General features: G+C 38.2%; 1 protein-coding gene across 3 annotated transcripts; it reads left to right on the forward strand.

Moving 5' to 3' along the window:
* LOC109706758 (BTB/POZ and MATH domain-containing protein 1-like) lies at nt 4,274–10,845 on the forward strand. 3 transcript variants are annotated; one of them, XM_020227733.1, is made up of 2 exons: nt 4,274–5,515; nt 6,625–7,057. In XM_020227733.1, exons 1-2 carry the CDS (start codon nt 4,420–4,422, stop codon nt 6,714–6,716), a joined length of 1,188 nt encoding a protein of 395 aa, XP_020083322.1. In that variant the 5' UTR covers nt 4,274–4,419; the 3' UTR covers nt 6,717–7,057. The 3 variants fall into 3 exon arrangements, with proteins under 3 accessions (XP_020083322.1, XP_020083323.1, XP_020083324.1); XM_020227734.1 differs by having other exon boundaries at nt 4,275–5,515; nt 6,628–7,057; XM_020227735.1 differs by lacking the exon at nt 6,625–7,057 and adding an exon at nt 10,637–10,845 and having other exon boundaries at nt 4,287–5,515.

The raw sequence follows: 15,008 nt of genomic DNA on the forward strand, positions 1-15,008 counted from the left end.
AATTCATAGGTTCCTCATTTCCTCAAGAACACCATGAGCCATTCCAATTGCAGTAGTTAACTCCACACAAACCAAATCCCAAATTAAAATAAATAAATACCAGTAAAATCTACAATCCAAAATAAATTACAAATATAGCATTGCTCACTGTAAATGTTGGTAAAAATGTATATGTCACGCCCCGGATTACTCGTTTCCCCGGGCTCGCTAACAGACCTGCCATATATAAAGGTATTTCCTCTGTATACAAAGCGAAAAGTAAAAGTACCTGTAATCATACAATACTACAGACAGTAGTATAGAGCAGCAGGGAGAAGAGAATACAACATGCATATATAAACTGTGGTTCTATATATACATAAGATCTAAGATACAAAAGCACTCGCACTGGCGAGAGTACAACATCTGTATGTATAAACCAGAACTACACTACCTGCAGCGGTCCTCCACTAGCTCAGCAACTCGACTGGAAGGGTTCTAACTCGCGACACCCTTGCCACGATCAATATCAGCGACAGCAGCAGCCGAAGATGATGGCTCTGCAAAATAGTAGAAACAAACTGGGCGTGAGAACTACTACAAAAAGAAGTAGTTCTCAGTGGGTACCGCCCTCAATACATCGGTCCACCCACTAAGTCTACAGAGGTAAGCAAGAAATAATAAGGAAAGCTGGAACATATCTACAGCTATCTGCCTCAATACTATCATGCTCTAATCTAACCAACTGTAGAATAGTGTCAACTCAGACCCAATCTCGAATAGGGACTGTAATCATACCCGTCCCTGGGACTATGAACATACCCGTCCCGCCCGGTCGCGACTATACAACTACATCCACACTAATAAGTCCGTGGAGAGCAAGTCCAACCTGCACGAACGACACGAACGCAAAAGTACAGCGCCCGCCTCGGGAGTGGCAGTCGTGGGAGCTACCCAACCGAGTATGCAGCGTATCTCTGTCGAGCTCAATCAGGCGCTAATAAGCCAAAGTTAAGAAGCTAGGGTCAAAACTGGTCTAGAAATCAAATCCACGTGCCCTCGACATAATTTGAGACCAAAAACAGGACTCTAGGTCCACCGTCCACCCCGACGGTACCCAACAACCCGAAACAGCCTAGACTCTGCTGTAAAAATAAGCTCGGCGCCCCAGCACGAGTGTAAATGTATTTTAAACTACCCCGGGTATCCACCGCGCTGAAACAGCGGTAATACAATCAAACCACGGCTCCTAGAGCTAAATCAGGTAGCAGAATTATATGACGGGTCAAAATGCGGGTTTTCTCCTAAGTCAATTTCCAAGTCCAATATGTATATTTTGCAAATTAAGAATCATGCTCCAAATTCAGATTTCATACATTATACTATTCGATGAATTTGAGCTACAACATGTTATACCGAAGTCGAACTATACATGTTTACTTTACACATGCTTAGGAGCAAAACCGATAAGAAACCCACCTTAATTGCTAATCCCTGGCAGCAAGGAAGTCTCAAAGGTGCAAGATCTCGCAGCTAAACCTCATCTCAGCCAGCAACGATCCACAATTCCGATCTAAGCACCAAAAATCACTGATTCCATCATTACAACTATAATATCAGCACTTAAGCTTAATTAACCACACTCCAATGTCAAAACTCACCTAATAACCTCCAATTCAGGTGAGGACAGTCCCAAATCCAATGGAGTATACTGGAGAATAATTCTCAAGTCCCAAATTCTCCTGCTTCCAAAGATAGCATCAAGAAAAGCTCAAAATCTACAATTCTGTCCAAATACAATAACAGCAGAGTAAAACTTGAGTTCGACCAAGCTAACCTCAACCAAATTCTGCAATTCAGGGCTTCGTGGATTCCTCTGGCAGTCTAGAATCCAGCAAACTAAGTTTCACCGCGATCCGACCTTTCTACGTCGCACACGAACCAAAACACTGGAGGTCGTCGCTGAAAAACTGCAGAATCTGCACCTATCAAGCTTGGAGTTGTGGATCTTGAAGCAATTTGAGTGATTTGGAGGGGTTGGAATGCAAAATAGAGGATCACTGTGAAGAAGAGAGGAAAAGAGCTCACCAAGGACGCTCCTCAGCTATTTATAGGGTGAACATATGGTCAGATGAACCTCAGGAACAAAGGCTGCAATCTGCTACACTTGCAGAAATAGCCACTTTCGGGCGCCCAAAATCCATTTCTGGGCATCCGAAACCTCCAGGCTGCACATTTGCTCCCCTTTGGTTCCATCGCCCGTGGTGTGCTGCGCCCGTAAACGGCTCCGGCGGACCTCACCTACTACCAGCCACATGTCAACACAATCGATACTCACGAGGTGAACTTTCGGACCCTCATCCGGGCGCCCGAAACATGGACCCGAATTCGCTTCCAGTTATGATCAATTCTGCATTGAACTTCTGGGCGACCCAAGACCAGTTCTGGGCGTCCGAATCTAGCAAAATTCCAGTTTTGCTTAATTAAGTGCACCGAGTCCATTTCTGCATCCATTTCGTGCAGAAACAACTCTGACTCAGTCCGACACTCTCCAGATGTGTCGACCAGTCACTAACACTGAAACCAATCCTATCCAAAGTGTAGAAACAGTACAGTATAGAATTTATCTGAAACATGAGCCATTTCGCGAAGCGCCCTGCGATCGCCTCGGCATTTCGTTGAACAGGGCGCGAGCTCTCAAAGCATAAAATTTTAATTAAGCAATAGATTGCAAGAGCAAGCATAGCAAAATCAAAAAAATTTGATAGTGGAGAGAGAATCAGAGAAAAGACTCTAGTAGGTATTGCATCAAACATATGAGGGGCGCAGCAAAACGGACAATTTTTGGAGCTCCCCTTGCTCCACTCAGTAGAGAGAGATAGAGAGAGAGAGAGAGGCGACAGAAAGCAAGCCATAGAATTGGGCGAGGAAGTTTCGGCGGCGGCGGGGATGGGGAGGGGTGGAAGGAGGCATACCGTAGCAGGGGGACAAAGGTTCGGGGTTTGCAGGAGCTGCGGGGAGAAGCGCGACCCTCCGCGTTGGACGCAGGAGGAGGTCAGGGTAGGGCCCGACAAACACCCGACATGGGGGGGCCCGGATCGGAGAGAGGAGGAGGTGGGGGCCCGGGTCGGAGAGGCTTGCCATCTGCGGGCGACCCGCACCACCCGCGCGCAGAGAGAGAGAGAGAGAGAGAGAGAGAGAGAGAGAGAGCCGGGGGGGCCCTGCCATGTGAGCAGCGCTTCGCGCGCCCGCGCCCGCTCGAGGAGAAACGACAGAGAGGAGGGGGCGCTGCGGAGGCGACACGTAGGCGCCCGCCCCGCGCCGGACGCCAGCCGCTGCCGCCCGCTGTGGGGTCCTGCACATGTGACTGCCGCTGCCGCCCACCCCGCCGTGGGGGCCACCGAAGCCCCCGCCAAACGCGGGGATGCTTCGAAGGGGCGAGAGAGGAGCGGGGGGCTGAGGAGGTGACATGTAGGGCACAGTAGAACTCAAGAATTATTATTTCTATAGATTACGTAGACACATCAAACAATGTGTAATTTGGATAACTCTGAAAAAAACTGATTTAATGGGAAAAACATATGAAGAAGGACATATGAAGAAGGACCAGTTCAATAGAAATGAGTTTGCAGAGGCATAAGATAACAAGAGATCGCCACGGGGATTCTCAAACATGGGGATTAATAAGGCTACTATTATTATATATAGATTATAAAGATAGATATATAGATATAGATATTTAGAATATTTTTAGCCCTTGTTTGGTTGGGGGTTAAGGGGTGGAATAACCCCTTAACCCCCATTTTATCCCCAAACATCCCAAAATATAGGTGGGGTTAGCTAACCCCACTTAACCCCACCTCAAATAAATTATTCCGGATTAGCTAACCCCACCTAACCCCACCAAACTCCAACCAAACACTATTTTCTATTCATAATAACCCACTATCTTTTTTATCACACCTACTCCAATCAATCATTATCTTCTTATCCCACCTACCCAACCAAACACTATTTTTCATTATTCTAAACTAACTCCAACCCCAACCAAACACAAAAAAACTTTAACCCCGCTTTAACCCTAAACTTAACTCTATTCCTGGAATAGCTACTTTTTTCTTAACTCCGAACCAAACGGCGGCTTAGAGCTTACATTTTACTTGGTACACCATTAATCGCCCTTCGAAGGATGTGTTTTTTTGGTCAACGCACATCACTCTTTCATTTCTGATGCACCTAATGCACTAAAGCTCATGAATTTTGATATACAGAGGGAGGATATAATAAATAAATAAATAAATAAATAAAATTTTATAGCATAGTGCTTCAAGAAAGTAGCCATTACGCCGGACTATTTTGACGCTTTGGCCCCCAACGACTTTTCATCCCACTCTTCGCTCGGAGGGAACAGAAGTCTTACTCGCTCCGTCTCTCCACTCCATGGCTACCTCAGGTTCCTCCTCCGCCTCCTCCTCCTCCTCCTCTCCTATGACGTCCTCGGTAAGCGTGAACGAGGTCGTGAGCGGGTCCCACCTGTTCAAGATCACCGGCTACTCCCTTACCAAGGGGATCGGCGTCGGCGAGCCCATCGCCTCCGCCGTCTTCACCGTCGGCGGCTACGACTGGGCCATCGAGTACTACCCCGACGGCTGCAAGGCCGACGACGCCGACTACATCTCCTTTTTTCTCGCCCTCCAAAGCTACCACACCGACGTCCAGATCTACTGGGCGATCAAATTGCTCGACCCCGCGGAGATGCCGCCGTCCGCAGTCCCGGTGGGCGGAAGCTTGTACACATTCGACTCAAGCGGCAGAAACTGGGGCTACGGGCGCTTCTTCAAGAGAGCCGAGTTGGAGGAATCGCGTTATCTGAAAGACGATTGCTTCGCAGTTATGTGCACCATTCACATCAAGATGTCGCGGGTCGAGCGGGTGCCTTATGCTCACCCGTCGGCCGCGGCGGCGGCGCCGCCGATCGAGTTGCACGACCACCTCGGCCGGCTCTTGGAGAGGGGAGAGGGGGCCGACGTAACCTTCGAAGTCGGCGGGGAGACTTTCGCCGCCCACCGCTGCGTGCTCGCCGCCCGCTCCCCTGTTTTCAGTGCTCAATTTTTCGGCCCCTTGAGCGAAAAGAGCACGCAGTGCGTAAAGATCGAAGATATGGAAGCTGCGGCTTTTAGGGCTTTGCTTCACTTCATATACCGGGACTCGTTGCCGGAGGATGGTGAGGAGCCTAAGAAGGCTTCGACTGCAATGGCGCAGCATTTGCTCGCGGCCGCAGACCGGTATGGGTTGGAGAGGCTGAAGCTAATATGTGAAGATAGGTTATGCAATAGCATCGATGCCGACACGGCGGCTACCAGTTTGGCCTTGGCGGAGCAGCACGGCTGTCTCCGGCTTAAGAAAGTGTGCCTTGAATTTGCAGTCGTGCCGGAAAATCTGATAAGTATGGTGCTAACTGAAGGGTTTGAGCATCTGAGGATGAGTTGTCCCTCGGTTTTGGAGGATCTCAGAATGAAGACGACCCGGCACTCTGGTAAGTTTTAAATTAGCAAAGACAAGATCCGTTATATGTTGTTTTCATTTCTTTCAATTATTGTCCTCAATGATATACTGATATATTTTGGAAGATAAATAAGACGAAATGTCGATTTAGAGCCAATTTATGCAAATATAAATTTAATCAGTTGGCTCCTTGTAATAAAAAGAAGTAAAAGGTCTTGGTTGTTTGTGTTAACATTCCGCTAATGAAAAACTGGAATCCTAGGAAGACGTTAAAAGGGTATGCTTCATTCATGATTCCAATAGGAATGGGAAGTGGGATTAGATTGTATTGGAATGGAAAATGGAATGATGAATTATCCAAAAATATTTGGTTTATTATTGGAATGGAAATCATAATGAACATTCAGGATTTTGGGAGAGGGTGTTGGTTAAAAAAGATGAGAGTGATGACTGATGAAGGGAGAGAAAGGGGAAGTGTTTGTGAGAGAGGGCTTTGAGTGGTTTACTTTTGAATGGGCTAATCTGGAATTCAAAGCTAGATTGGACCATAAATGCATTAAGGCTATTCCCATTCCAGAGTAGAATGGGAATCAAAGTCCGATTCATGTAAAACAAACAACAACTATTAGAATCAATGAATCTCATTCCGATTCTATAACCTAAAATAGGTGGACCAAACGAGCCTTGAAACTGCAAGATTGTTACCATAGTTTGAAAAGGGCACGCGCCTCGGCGCCTAGCGTGGGCCTCAGCGCCACAGCAATAGGGAGGCGCAGCGCTATTGTTGAGGCGCGCGCCTAGGGCCTGAGGCACGCGCCTCATGCGAGTTGCGAGGCGCTCCTGAGGCACGCGCCTCGCAATATTTAAGTTTACAAGAATTTTTTATTCAAGTTTTCGAGTTGTCGGGTTTTGAATTTGCATCTTATACTTTACCCCGATAAGATACTTAAAAAATCTTAAAAGAAATTTTAAAAAATTCAAGTTTTCGGATTGTCGGGTTTTGAATTTGCATTTTATACTTTAAACTCGATAAGATACTTAAAAATCTTGAAAGATACCCAAAATACCACTAAAAAAATCAGCCGCTTGCCCCTTCTCCGTCTCTTATTCTCTCACATCCTCTCCCTGTCGAGCATCCAGCAGCAGCTGTGCTGTCAGCAGGAAGCAGCGGCAGGAAACCGGCGGTGGCTAGAACAAGCAACCAGCAGCAGTGGCAGCAGGAAAACAAGTAGTAGCAGCGAAAACAACAGCAGTGTCAGCAAGTACATCAAATTAAACTATATGCATGTGTTTTCTTTACTTTTTGATGGTTATTTTGGGGTTTTTTAATATATAACATCAAATTAAATTAACTTTAGTAAATGTGCGCCTCGCCTTCTTGAGGTGCCCGCCTTGCAGTGCGCCTCTCCGCGCCTCGCGTCTATGCAAACACTGATTGTTACACAAGTATATATTTGTTGTGGCAAGATAAGGATAAAAGTAGAATTAGTGAGGATGGAGGTATTGTAAACAATGGAAGTATTTTTATGGTGTATAATTTGTTAGCAATGTAACCCACAAGATTACAGAGAAATCTTTTCAGAACAACTTGAATCACACATATCATGCTTTTGAAGTGAACTTGTACTCATGTTTTTTATATGCTGTTTCTAATTTTGTGAACTTGTGTATAGCCAATTAGCAACTAGGTTATTTATTTACAAAGCTATGATGCATAGATACTCTAGATGCATCCTTACCAGATACTGTATCCAGTATGATACTTACTAAAATACTTCATAGATAGCCTCAGATATGTGTCTGTATTAAAGGAGTGTAGCAATAGTAATATTGCTTTGATATAGAAGAAGGTAGGATGGTCCAGACTCTATACTAGGAGGATGTCATCTTTTCATCAATTCAAAGTAAAAATATGATCGTGTTAAGCATCAAAACTAATTTAATTTATTTAAAGACGGAACAAATATTATCTAATTAATAGAGCTTGGTCTTATCTAGGAGTTAGTTATAGGCTCCCGGTTATACTATAAATTATATCCATTCATAGTATGAGTAAGGTAAAATGGAAGATAGTTTTACAAAGTATAGCTTCCTAAAAGAGCCAATAGTTGATGTTGAGATGCTGGCGACAACAACTTTCTTGTACAGGTCAGTATTTGAAGATAGAGTAAGGAATCTGACTTGTGTAACCTAAAATATCTATCAAAATCTTGATTTAATTCCTATATGTGGGGTTCATAGTTGTTCCCAACAGCCTACGTCTATTAGGCTATGAGTTACATATTCCTGAGAGTTTACAGTAAAAACTTTTATGTATTCAGTCAACATTTGCATGGTATGAAGTATAGGATGAATGCCTTTAAAGTGCTTATACTATTTTGGAGAAGAATTTATGTTATCTTTTGGATCTAACTGCAGCTTTCAAAATCTCTCACCGGTTTATATGCACTTCTCAAGTTTGATGTACAGAGTCTGTTGCATAAAAGATGTTTCTTGAACTTCTGATAATATTTAAGTATCCTGAATTGTTGAATCTTCATCGCTAGAGAGAATTAAGTGCTGTGGAATTTGTCACAGAGGACTAGTCTAACCTTGTTTGATATCTAACTATTACTAATTCTCAATGAGGATGGATTGATTTGGTTCACAATTTGCTAAATTATATTCTTGTCCATAATTTTCGTATGAACATGAATTAGTTTCTGGGTAGTTAGTGAATATATATCTTGTTGCTATATTTGCTAAAAGTGGTATCTAACAGATTCTTACCAGATTTAGACGGATTTGAATATGAATAGACTTCAAGTCTGCAGGGGTATTGCTCAATAAGATGCACGCATAGTATAAAGTAGTCATCTATAAATATTTGTTAAATGTTAGTAATTTAGTGATAAGTCTTTATGTCCTTTAACAAATATTCTTAGAAATGTTCCTTCTTTTGTTTGGTTAGTTGTGGATTCATATTCAGTTTAACCGTTTATGTTTGGGTCATTAGCGATTATTGCTATCCTGACACATTTGATGTGGACATTGTATTAATAACTACGCAATTTGATGAAACTTGTGATTGCACCTATGTTCTTTTGTTATTAAAAATTGTATTATGACGTAACAAGTTTATGAAAGGAGTTTGTTATTTGTGGCTACCATATAGTGGATGTTGACTTCTTGTGTACCTTTTCATGCAATTAGTAATTTATCTTAGGCGGTGTTTGGTTGTCTGTAAAAACACTCCGAAAATTTTTTTTCGCTTGAAAAGTGGTTTTCCCTTGTTTGGTTGCTCGTAAAAGAAGTTGCCGGAAAATTTTTTTTACGGAATCTACGTAAAAAACCAAGTTTTGGTTTTCCGCCCACCGCGGGCGAAAAACGAAAAACTTGATCCCAAAACGCGCGGCTCACAGCGCTGAAAAAAACGCGGTCCACGAGAAAGCCTGATTCTCGTGGACTGCGTGAGTGGTCCAACTGCGTGAGTGGTCCAACTGTGGACCACTCACCAACTCTTTCTCTCTTATNTGGTAAAAAATTATTATACATATTTATAAATATATATATTTATTATATATATAGTATTTTATTTTTATATAGAAATATTATTATATATTATTTTATTTATAAATTTGTAATTATTTATTAATATCTCTAAATATATAATTCTTATATATATATGATGTAATATGTTCATTATAATTTTAAATATATTTAATTTGTATATATAGATTATAATAATAATTTATAATATTATGTTCATTATAATTTTACATACTATGATGTAATATGTAATTATATATATTTATTATATATATAATATTTTATTTATAAATTTGTAATTATTTATTAATATTTTTAAATATATTATATATGATGTAACATATTTATTATAATTTTAAATATATTTAATCTGTATATAAAAATTATAATAATATATAAAATATATTAATTATTATATATTAATAATATATAATAAAAAATATTAAATAGTTTTTCATCTATTCTTTTTTCTTCCAACCAAACAACCGTCATGGAAAACTATTTTTCTTTTCCTACAAATCAAACACTAACGACGTAAAACCATTTTTCCACCGAAAATTTTTTTTCCACAGTTTTACGTGGAACCAAACACACCCTTAGCAATTATTGTGGATGTTGAATTCTTGCGTACCTTTTCATACAATTAGTAATTTGTTTTACAATTAATTGTCACTTGCATGACCTTCACATTTACAGACCATCTTCTTTCAGCACAACAAAATGTGAAAAAACCTACTTCTCTGACAACTCAAGCTGTTACAGAGCTATGCTTAATATAATGGGAGCTACAAATTTAGTTTCTGACAATTTTAGTTGTCCTCAGATCTTCAATTTTAATAATTTAATCCTCGAAGCTTTTTCCATGTAGCTATCAAGTGCGTCACGTAATCTAAGGGCTTAGAAAACAACAAAGCTGCATTATTGTTGCAGTTTAAATGTTAAAAAACCACCATACATATCAACAGAGCTAACAATGGAGTTATGAGACACCTTTTTTGGAGGGCAACGTAATGAAAGGACTTGTTATATAGGACAATTTATAGGGACTTTATTGTCAGAAACATAATAGAAGTGGGTAATTAAGATTGCAGCATCTTATAGTCAACACTTTGATGTCTAGGCTCTCAAATTTATTATGTCCAAAAGTTTGGGTATGAATTAAATAGTTTGAAGTTTATATTGTTCTCTCTCTCTCTCTCTCTTTGAGGTTTATATTGTTCTCTCTCTCTCTCTCTCTCTCTCTCTGTTTTATTTTTGAATGGATGTTGTTCTCAATCTAACGGCAGTAGCTCAGAGGGGTTTGGGCTTAGGACATTTTCTTGCACCTATTAATCTATTATGTGCAATGTGAAATAAGAGGGTGAAGTTTTTCTGTTGGCAAAATAAAAGGCCTCATGTGATTGAAAACTCTGGAGCCTTTGTTTTTATTCCATGTGAAAACATTTGTTGTCTAAAACTCGACTATTCTTTTTGTTGTCGTAGGAATACATTGGTCATTTCAGGCATTGTTATCCCGCAGTGATAATGTTTGCAATCAGTTTGCATCGATATAATTCTTTTTCAACTCATTTTCTTTTCTATTCTGATAATAGTAATGTTGAATACTAAATTTTTATGGATCCAGGAAACCATGATAACATCAAATAACTAATGGAAGGAAGTGTGCGGATGGCAAAGTTAGAGCAGTGAAGCAAATTCGGTATAGTTGTTGTTTTAGAAGTATACTAACATGACTTATATTGTTCGTAGAAAAAATGTGGAATATTGCATATATATTTGTAATTGTAATTACTAGTTTCTATTTCTATAAATAAATAATTGCTTGCTCTATAAGCCAGAAACTTTCATTGAATATTTAACTATGTTTTGAGTTTTAATTGGTGGCCCTCTAGATATTTGTTTAGCATGTGCCTTCTGTTAAGCTCTGGTTTGCAAGAATGAAGCAATTTTTGTTGCAAAGATTTCTGTAACGGTGCAGTTCTTTTTATCCGTATTGCAAAGAAGACTTGATTAGCTTGCTATTTAAACTGGCCGTCTATTTTTCTTCTTGTAGTATGTAATATAAATTAGTTCTCATTGTAAATTTTGTATGCTATTGGAGTGGCTTCTAAATAGATACTGTAGGTAGTTGAGAACATATGGTTTTATGATGGATTGGACTCTTTTTAATTATTAAATAGCCTTTTGGTTTGCTTTATGAGTATTTGTAGTTTAGTCACTTGTTTTATTTATATTCTTCAGTTTCAGTGCTAAATTGTATTCTTTATGTGAAACTGACTCTAGTAATGCTATTTTACATCCAAAAGTTGAGTGTAAATTTTATACCCTACCCATCGAAGGGTGGGAACAATCTTTTTTGTATTTAAAAAATAGGATGGTGATATGACTAGTGGGATAGAATTAACCCGCTCATTTTGATGAAAAAAAATAAAACATTTATAAGTGGCAGAAAAAATGGTTAAAAACGAATGGATCTTTTACCTCTGCCAAGATGGACTGCTCTTTATGTTCTCCGATCAGTGACTCCTTTAAGTGTAGTGTGGTAAAAAATTGTCGATCTCGAACTGTTGATCTATCTATCTAGAGAGAGAGAGAGAGAGAGAGAGAGAGAGAGTTGGGCTAGAATACTCTTAATAGTATTTGGGCTCTGATACTATTAAGTCATTTTTGATGATAGGATATCCAAATCGTCGATCCATATCGTTCAAGTTGATCTAGAGTGTTTGAACCTTATAAAAATTAAGTTTCATAATTTTTCGAAATCATTTTCTAGTTCATCAAGTGACTGCAGAATGCACAGTTGAAAATGAACAAGCTACTTAAAATCGATAATAGAACTCTCAAATTCAAGATCAAGGTTATTCATTTGATCAAGATAGTTAAAGAAATTTCGATTGAAAATTGAACTAATTTAGAACGTGCTACACCGTTAAACGAGAAAATGCATCATATAGACGGTTAAAATTATTTAATTTTGAGATTACTTGATCACAAGTAGTTAATGTCGAAAAATTACAAAATTAAATTTCTAAAAGGTTTAAATGCTGTAGATTTACTTGAACGGTATGGTTCGTCTATTCGGATGTCCCATTATCCAAAGTGATGCGATGGTACCGGAGCCCAAATACTCTTAAGAGCATTCTAGTCCAACATGACAAACATGACAATCTTGAAATAGTCATTTTCTCTAAATGTTTAAAGTTATTAGCTAGAGAGTTGTGTCTTAAATATTGGGTTTGAGTTCAATTTCAATTATGTCTTCAGAGCTTTAATTTGAAAAATTTAGCCATTGGAATTTGTCCCACACAATCATTACATTCTTCACTTAAGAAAACATCACGTTTGCATTGTCATTATAATTGAAAGCACATGAAAATATTAGTAGGATGTTAGGAAGCGCTACTTAGGTTGGTGAGATAGTGGCATGGATTTAAGTGCCAGTTGGCATGTGTCTTGTCAACTGTGCTGACAAAGCATTGGCACAACACAACTTTTGTGCCAATGGCACGATTCGAAATCCTTCTTTTGTAATTTTTTTCAACCAAATAGGTTTAGCATTGGTTTCAAATGATCTAATTTTGATGGAATGAAGGTGCAGGAAATTTGATTTGCATCATGCATACACAAAATTGAAATCTCAATAAATTTAGCATTAGTTTTTTAGGGAATATAATTTTCTTCAACTTTTACTCCTTAATCTAATGAATACTTGCACATTTTAACATACTTCTCAAAATTATTAATAGTAAAAAAGAATTCGATAATAGCATATTTAAGAACAAATGTGATATATATTTGTTGAACAAATAAAAATCTCATATGAATTTGTGTCGGCACATGGGTACTGTACCAGCAGCACCGAGGCTATGCAAATTTTGTCATCCTAGCCAGCGCTCAGGCATGGTCCCGTGTCTCGACACTTAAAACCTTGTAGGGACATCTTCTTTCAAATAGAAAAGTTATGAAAGGATTCAATTACTATGGAGGACAAATTTCAGGGACTAAAATTTTTAAAACTCCTGGGGCATAATTGTTGTTATTGATGTTTTGTATTAATTAATTAGCTTCAAGAATATTGTAGGTTTTAGATGCTAGATGGTTTTACAATGTGAGAGTTTTTCTAATGACTAAATAGTTGATGAGCCTGATTTGGATCTTTGCTACCACGTGAAACTACCATAATCTCTTTTAGGTGTTATATGCGTATTTAGTATTACTACCATCATGCACATTAACTGAGGTGTTAAGAATAATCGTGGTCATTTCTGATTGATTGGTTATGCAAACGATGTATTCTCACAATAATATTACTTGCAAGCATTTTATTTGCATGATATATTTTCAACTTGATGACTTCTCATAACTATTCCAACTGTAGTGGACTTTATACATTGGTCAGAGAAAGCTTATAACTTGCTTAAATTTTTTTCTGCCGATCCAGAAAACAGTAGTCACTTCAAATGGCCAGTGGACTTGCCTGTGTTGAAAAGTTAGAGAGGAGAGATATGTTTAGCAGCAGCTGTTGTCTTAAAAGGTAATGTGGATAGAACCTAAGCTTTTTGAATTTTGAATAGTGAAAGCTTGTCTATATATATATGCCCTGCAATTTTTTGATCTTCAGGTTATATTTTGTTCCAACATGCAAATATTTAGTTGCCCTATATAGCCATGGCCGAAAATTCATTAGATATCTGAACAATGTTATTCGGCATGTTCTCATGTCACCTTTGTTTTTTATGGTTTTGAGGGATGATGAAAATTGGGCAATTTTTATTGCAATCATAAGTATGGAAACAACAAACTTCTTTTCTTCTTTACAGACATTCCGTAAGATATATAATAGTGTGCTAAAGAGCTTGACAAACTGATTTTTCTAGAACTAGCCTTTTCTCTTTTTCCTATTTTTGCTTAATAGTTTAATATAATTCTATTCTTATTGTAAATTTCTTATAATATTTTAGTGATTTCTAAGTAAATACCGTAAATTGTTGCTGATAGTTGGTTTAATGATTGGATTCTTGTATATTTAGGTCTTGTTTCACATCACTGCTAATTTTTTTTAAATTTTTTGTAAACATAAGGTTTATATAGGGGAATTAGATATATGTGGATGTTATTTTCTATTCGCGTTATGATTAGTTAGATTGACGTTCATCTCTTCTAGGTGATGATTACTTCCAAGATTTTATCTTCTATAGCCAAATAATATTTTACTTTGAATGCAATGATTGCAAACAATCGATCATTCATTTAAACATTCTTTAATGTGGAACTTTTTTTTTTTTTAAAATGGTAATAATGCCAAATAAGATCTTAGTAAATATCTTTTGGTTTTGTTTTGTTGGTATTCTGGAATTTGCTAAAACAGATCTGTAAGTTTAGCTATGGTTCCTCATGTTCTGTTGTCCACTTACGACAAATTTTAAAATCGACAACTAATATATACTCTTTTAGAAATTGTATTTCCATCTAATCAATCTTACATATAATGAAAGCCTATGGATGTGCTTCTCAAAAGCCAAAAAAAAAAAAAAGTGGAACGTAACAGTGCATTATCCCTATTTTCACTATGTCAGGTTGCCTATAATTTTTTTTTATATATTATTAATAAGTTGACAATGATAATACATATGGCTTTAATTGTCTTGTTAGTCTAAAATACTCACGTAGCACATACTGTATGAACCAATTAAATTTCTTTATATTATGAAGTCAAGATTCTCTTGGATCGAGTTACAGTACACTTTTTTATGGAAGCAGATTCCTCCATTCTTTTTTCACTGTTCAGAATGAAAAATTTCCAAACAAAATGTTTTCTCCTTTTGTATTGTTTATTTTAGGTGGCAATCGCCTATTTGTACCAACAAATTTTCACCTTTCATATCTACCCATCAAAATATATGTTCTCAAACATACCCTGGGAAAAATCCAAATCCTTTATTATAAACCTTCCAAATACAGAAATCTTTCAATGGTTTATTTGAGACGAAGGGTAA

Source organism: Ananas comosus, linkage group 2 (genome assembly GCF_001540865.1).
Source record: "Ananas comosus cultivar F153 linkage group 2, ASM154086v1, whole genome shotgun sequence".
NCBI classification, from domain to species: Eukaryota; Viridiplantae; Streptophyta; class Magnoliopsida; order Poales; family Bromeliaceae; genus Ananas; species Ananas comosus.

Bases quoted from the DNA above. Each gene is read 5' to 3' on its own strand.
- LOC109706758 (XM_020227733.1), top strand. From the start codon at position 4,420: ATGGCTACCTCAGGTTCCTCCTCCGCCTCCTCCTCCTCCTCCTCTCCT. The intron at 5,516-6,624 runs GTAAGTTTTAAA...TCGAGCATCCAG, and splicing joins GAAGACGACCCGGCACTCTG to CAGCAGCTGTGCTGTCAGCA.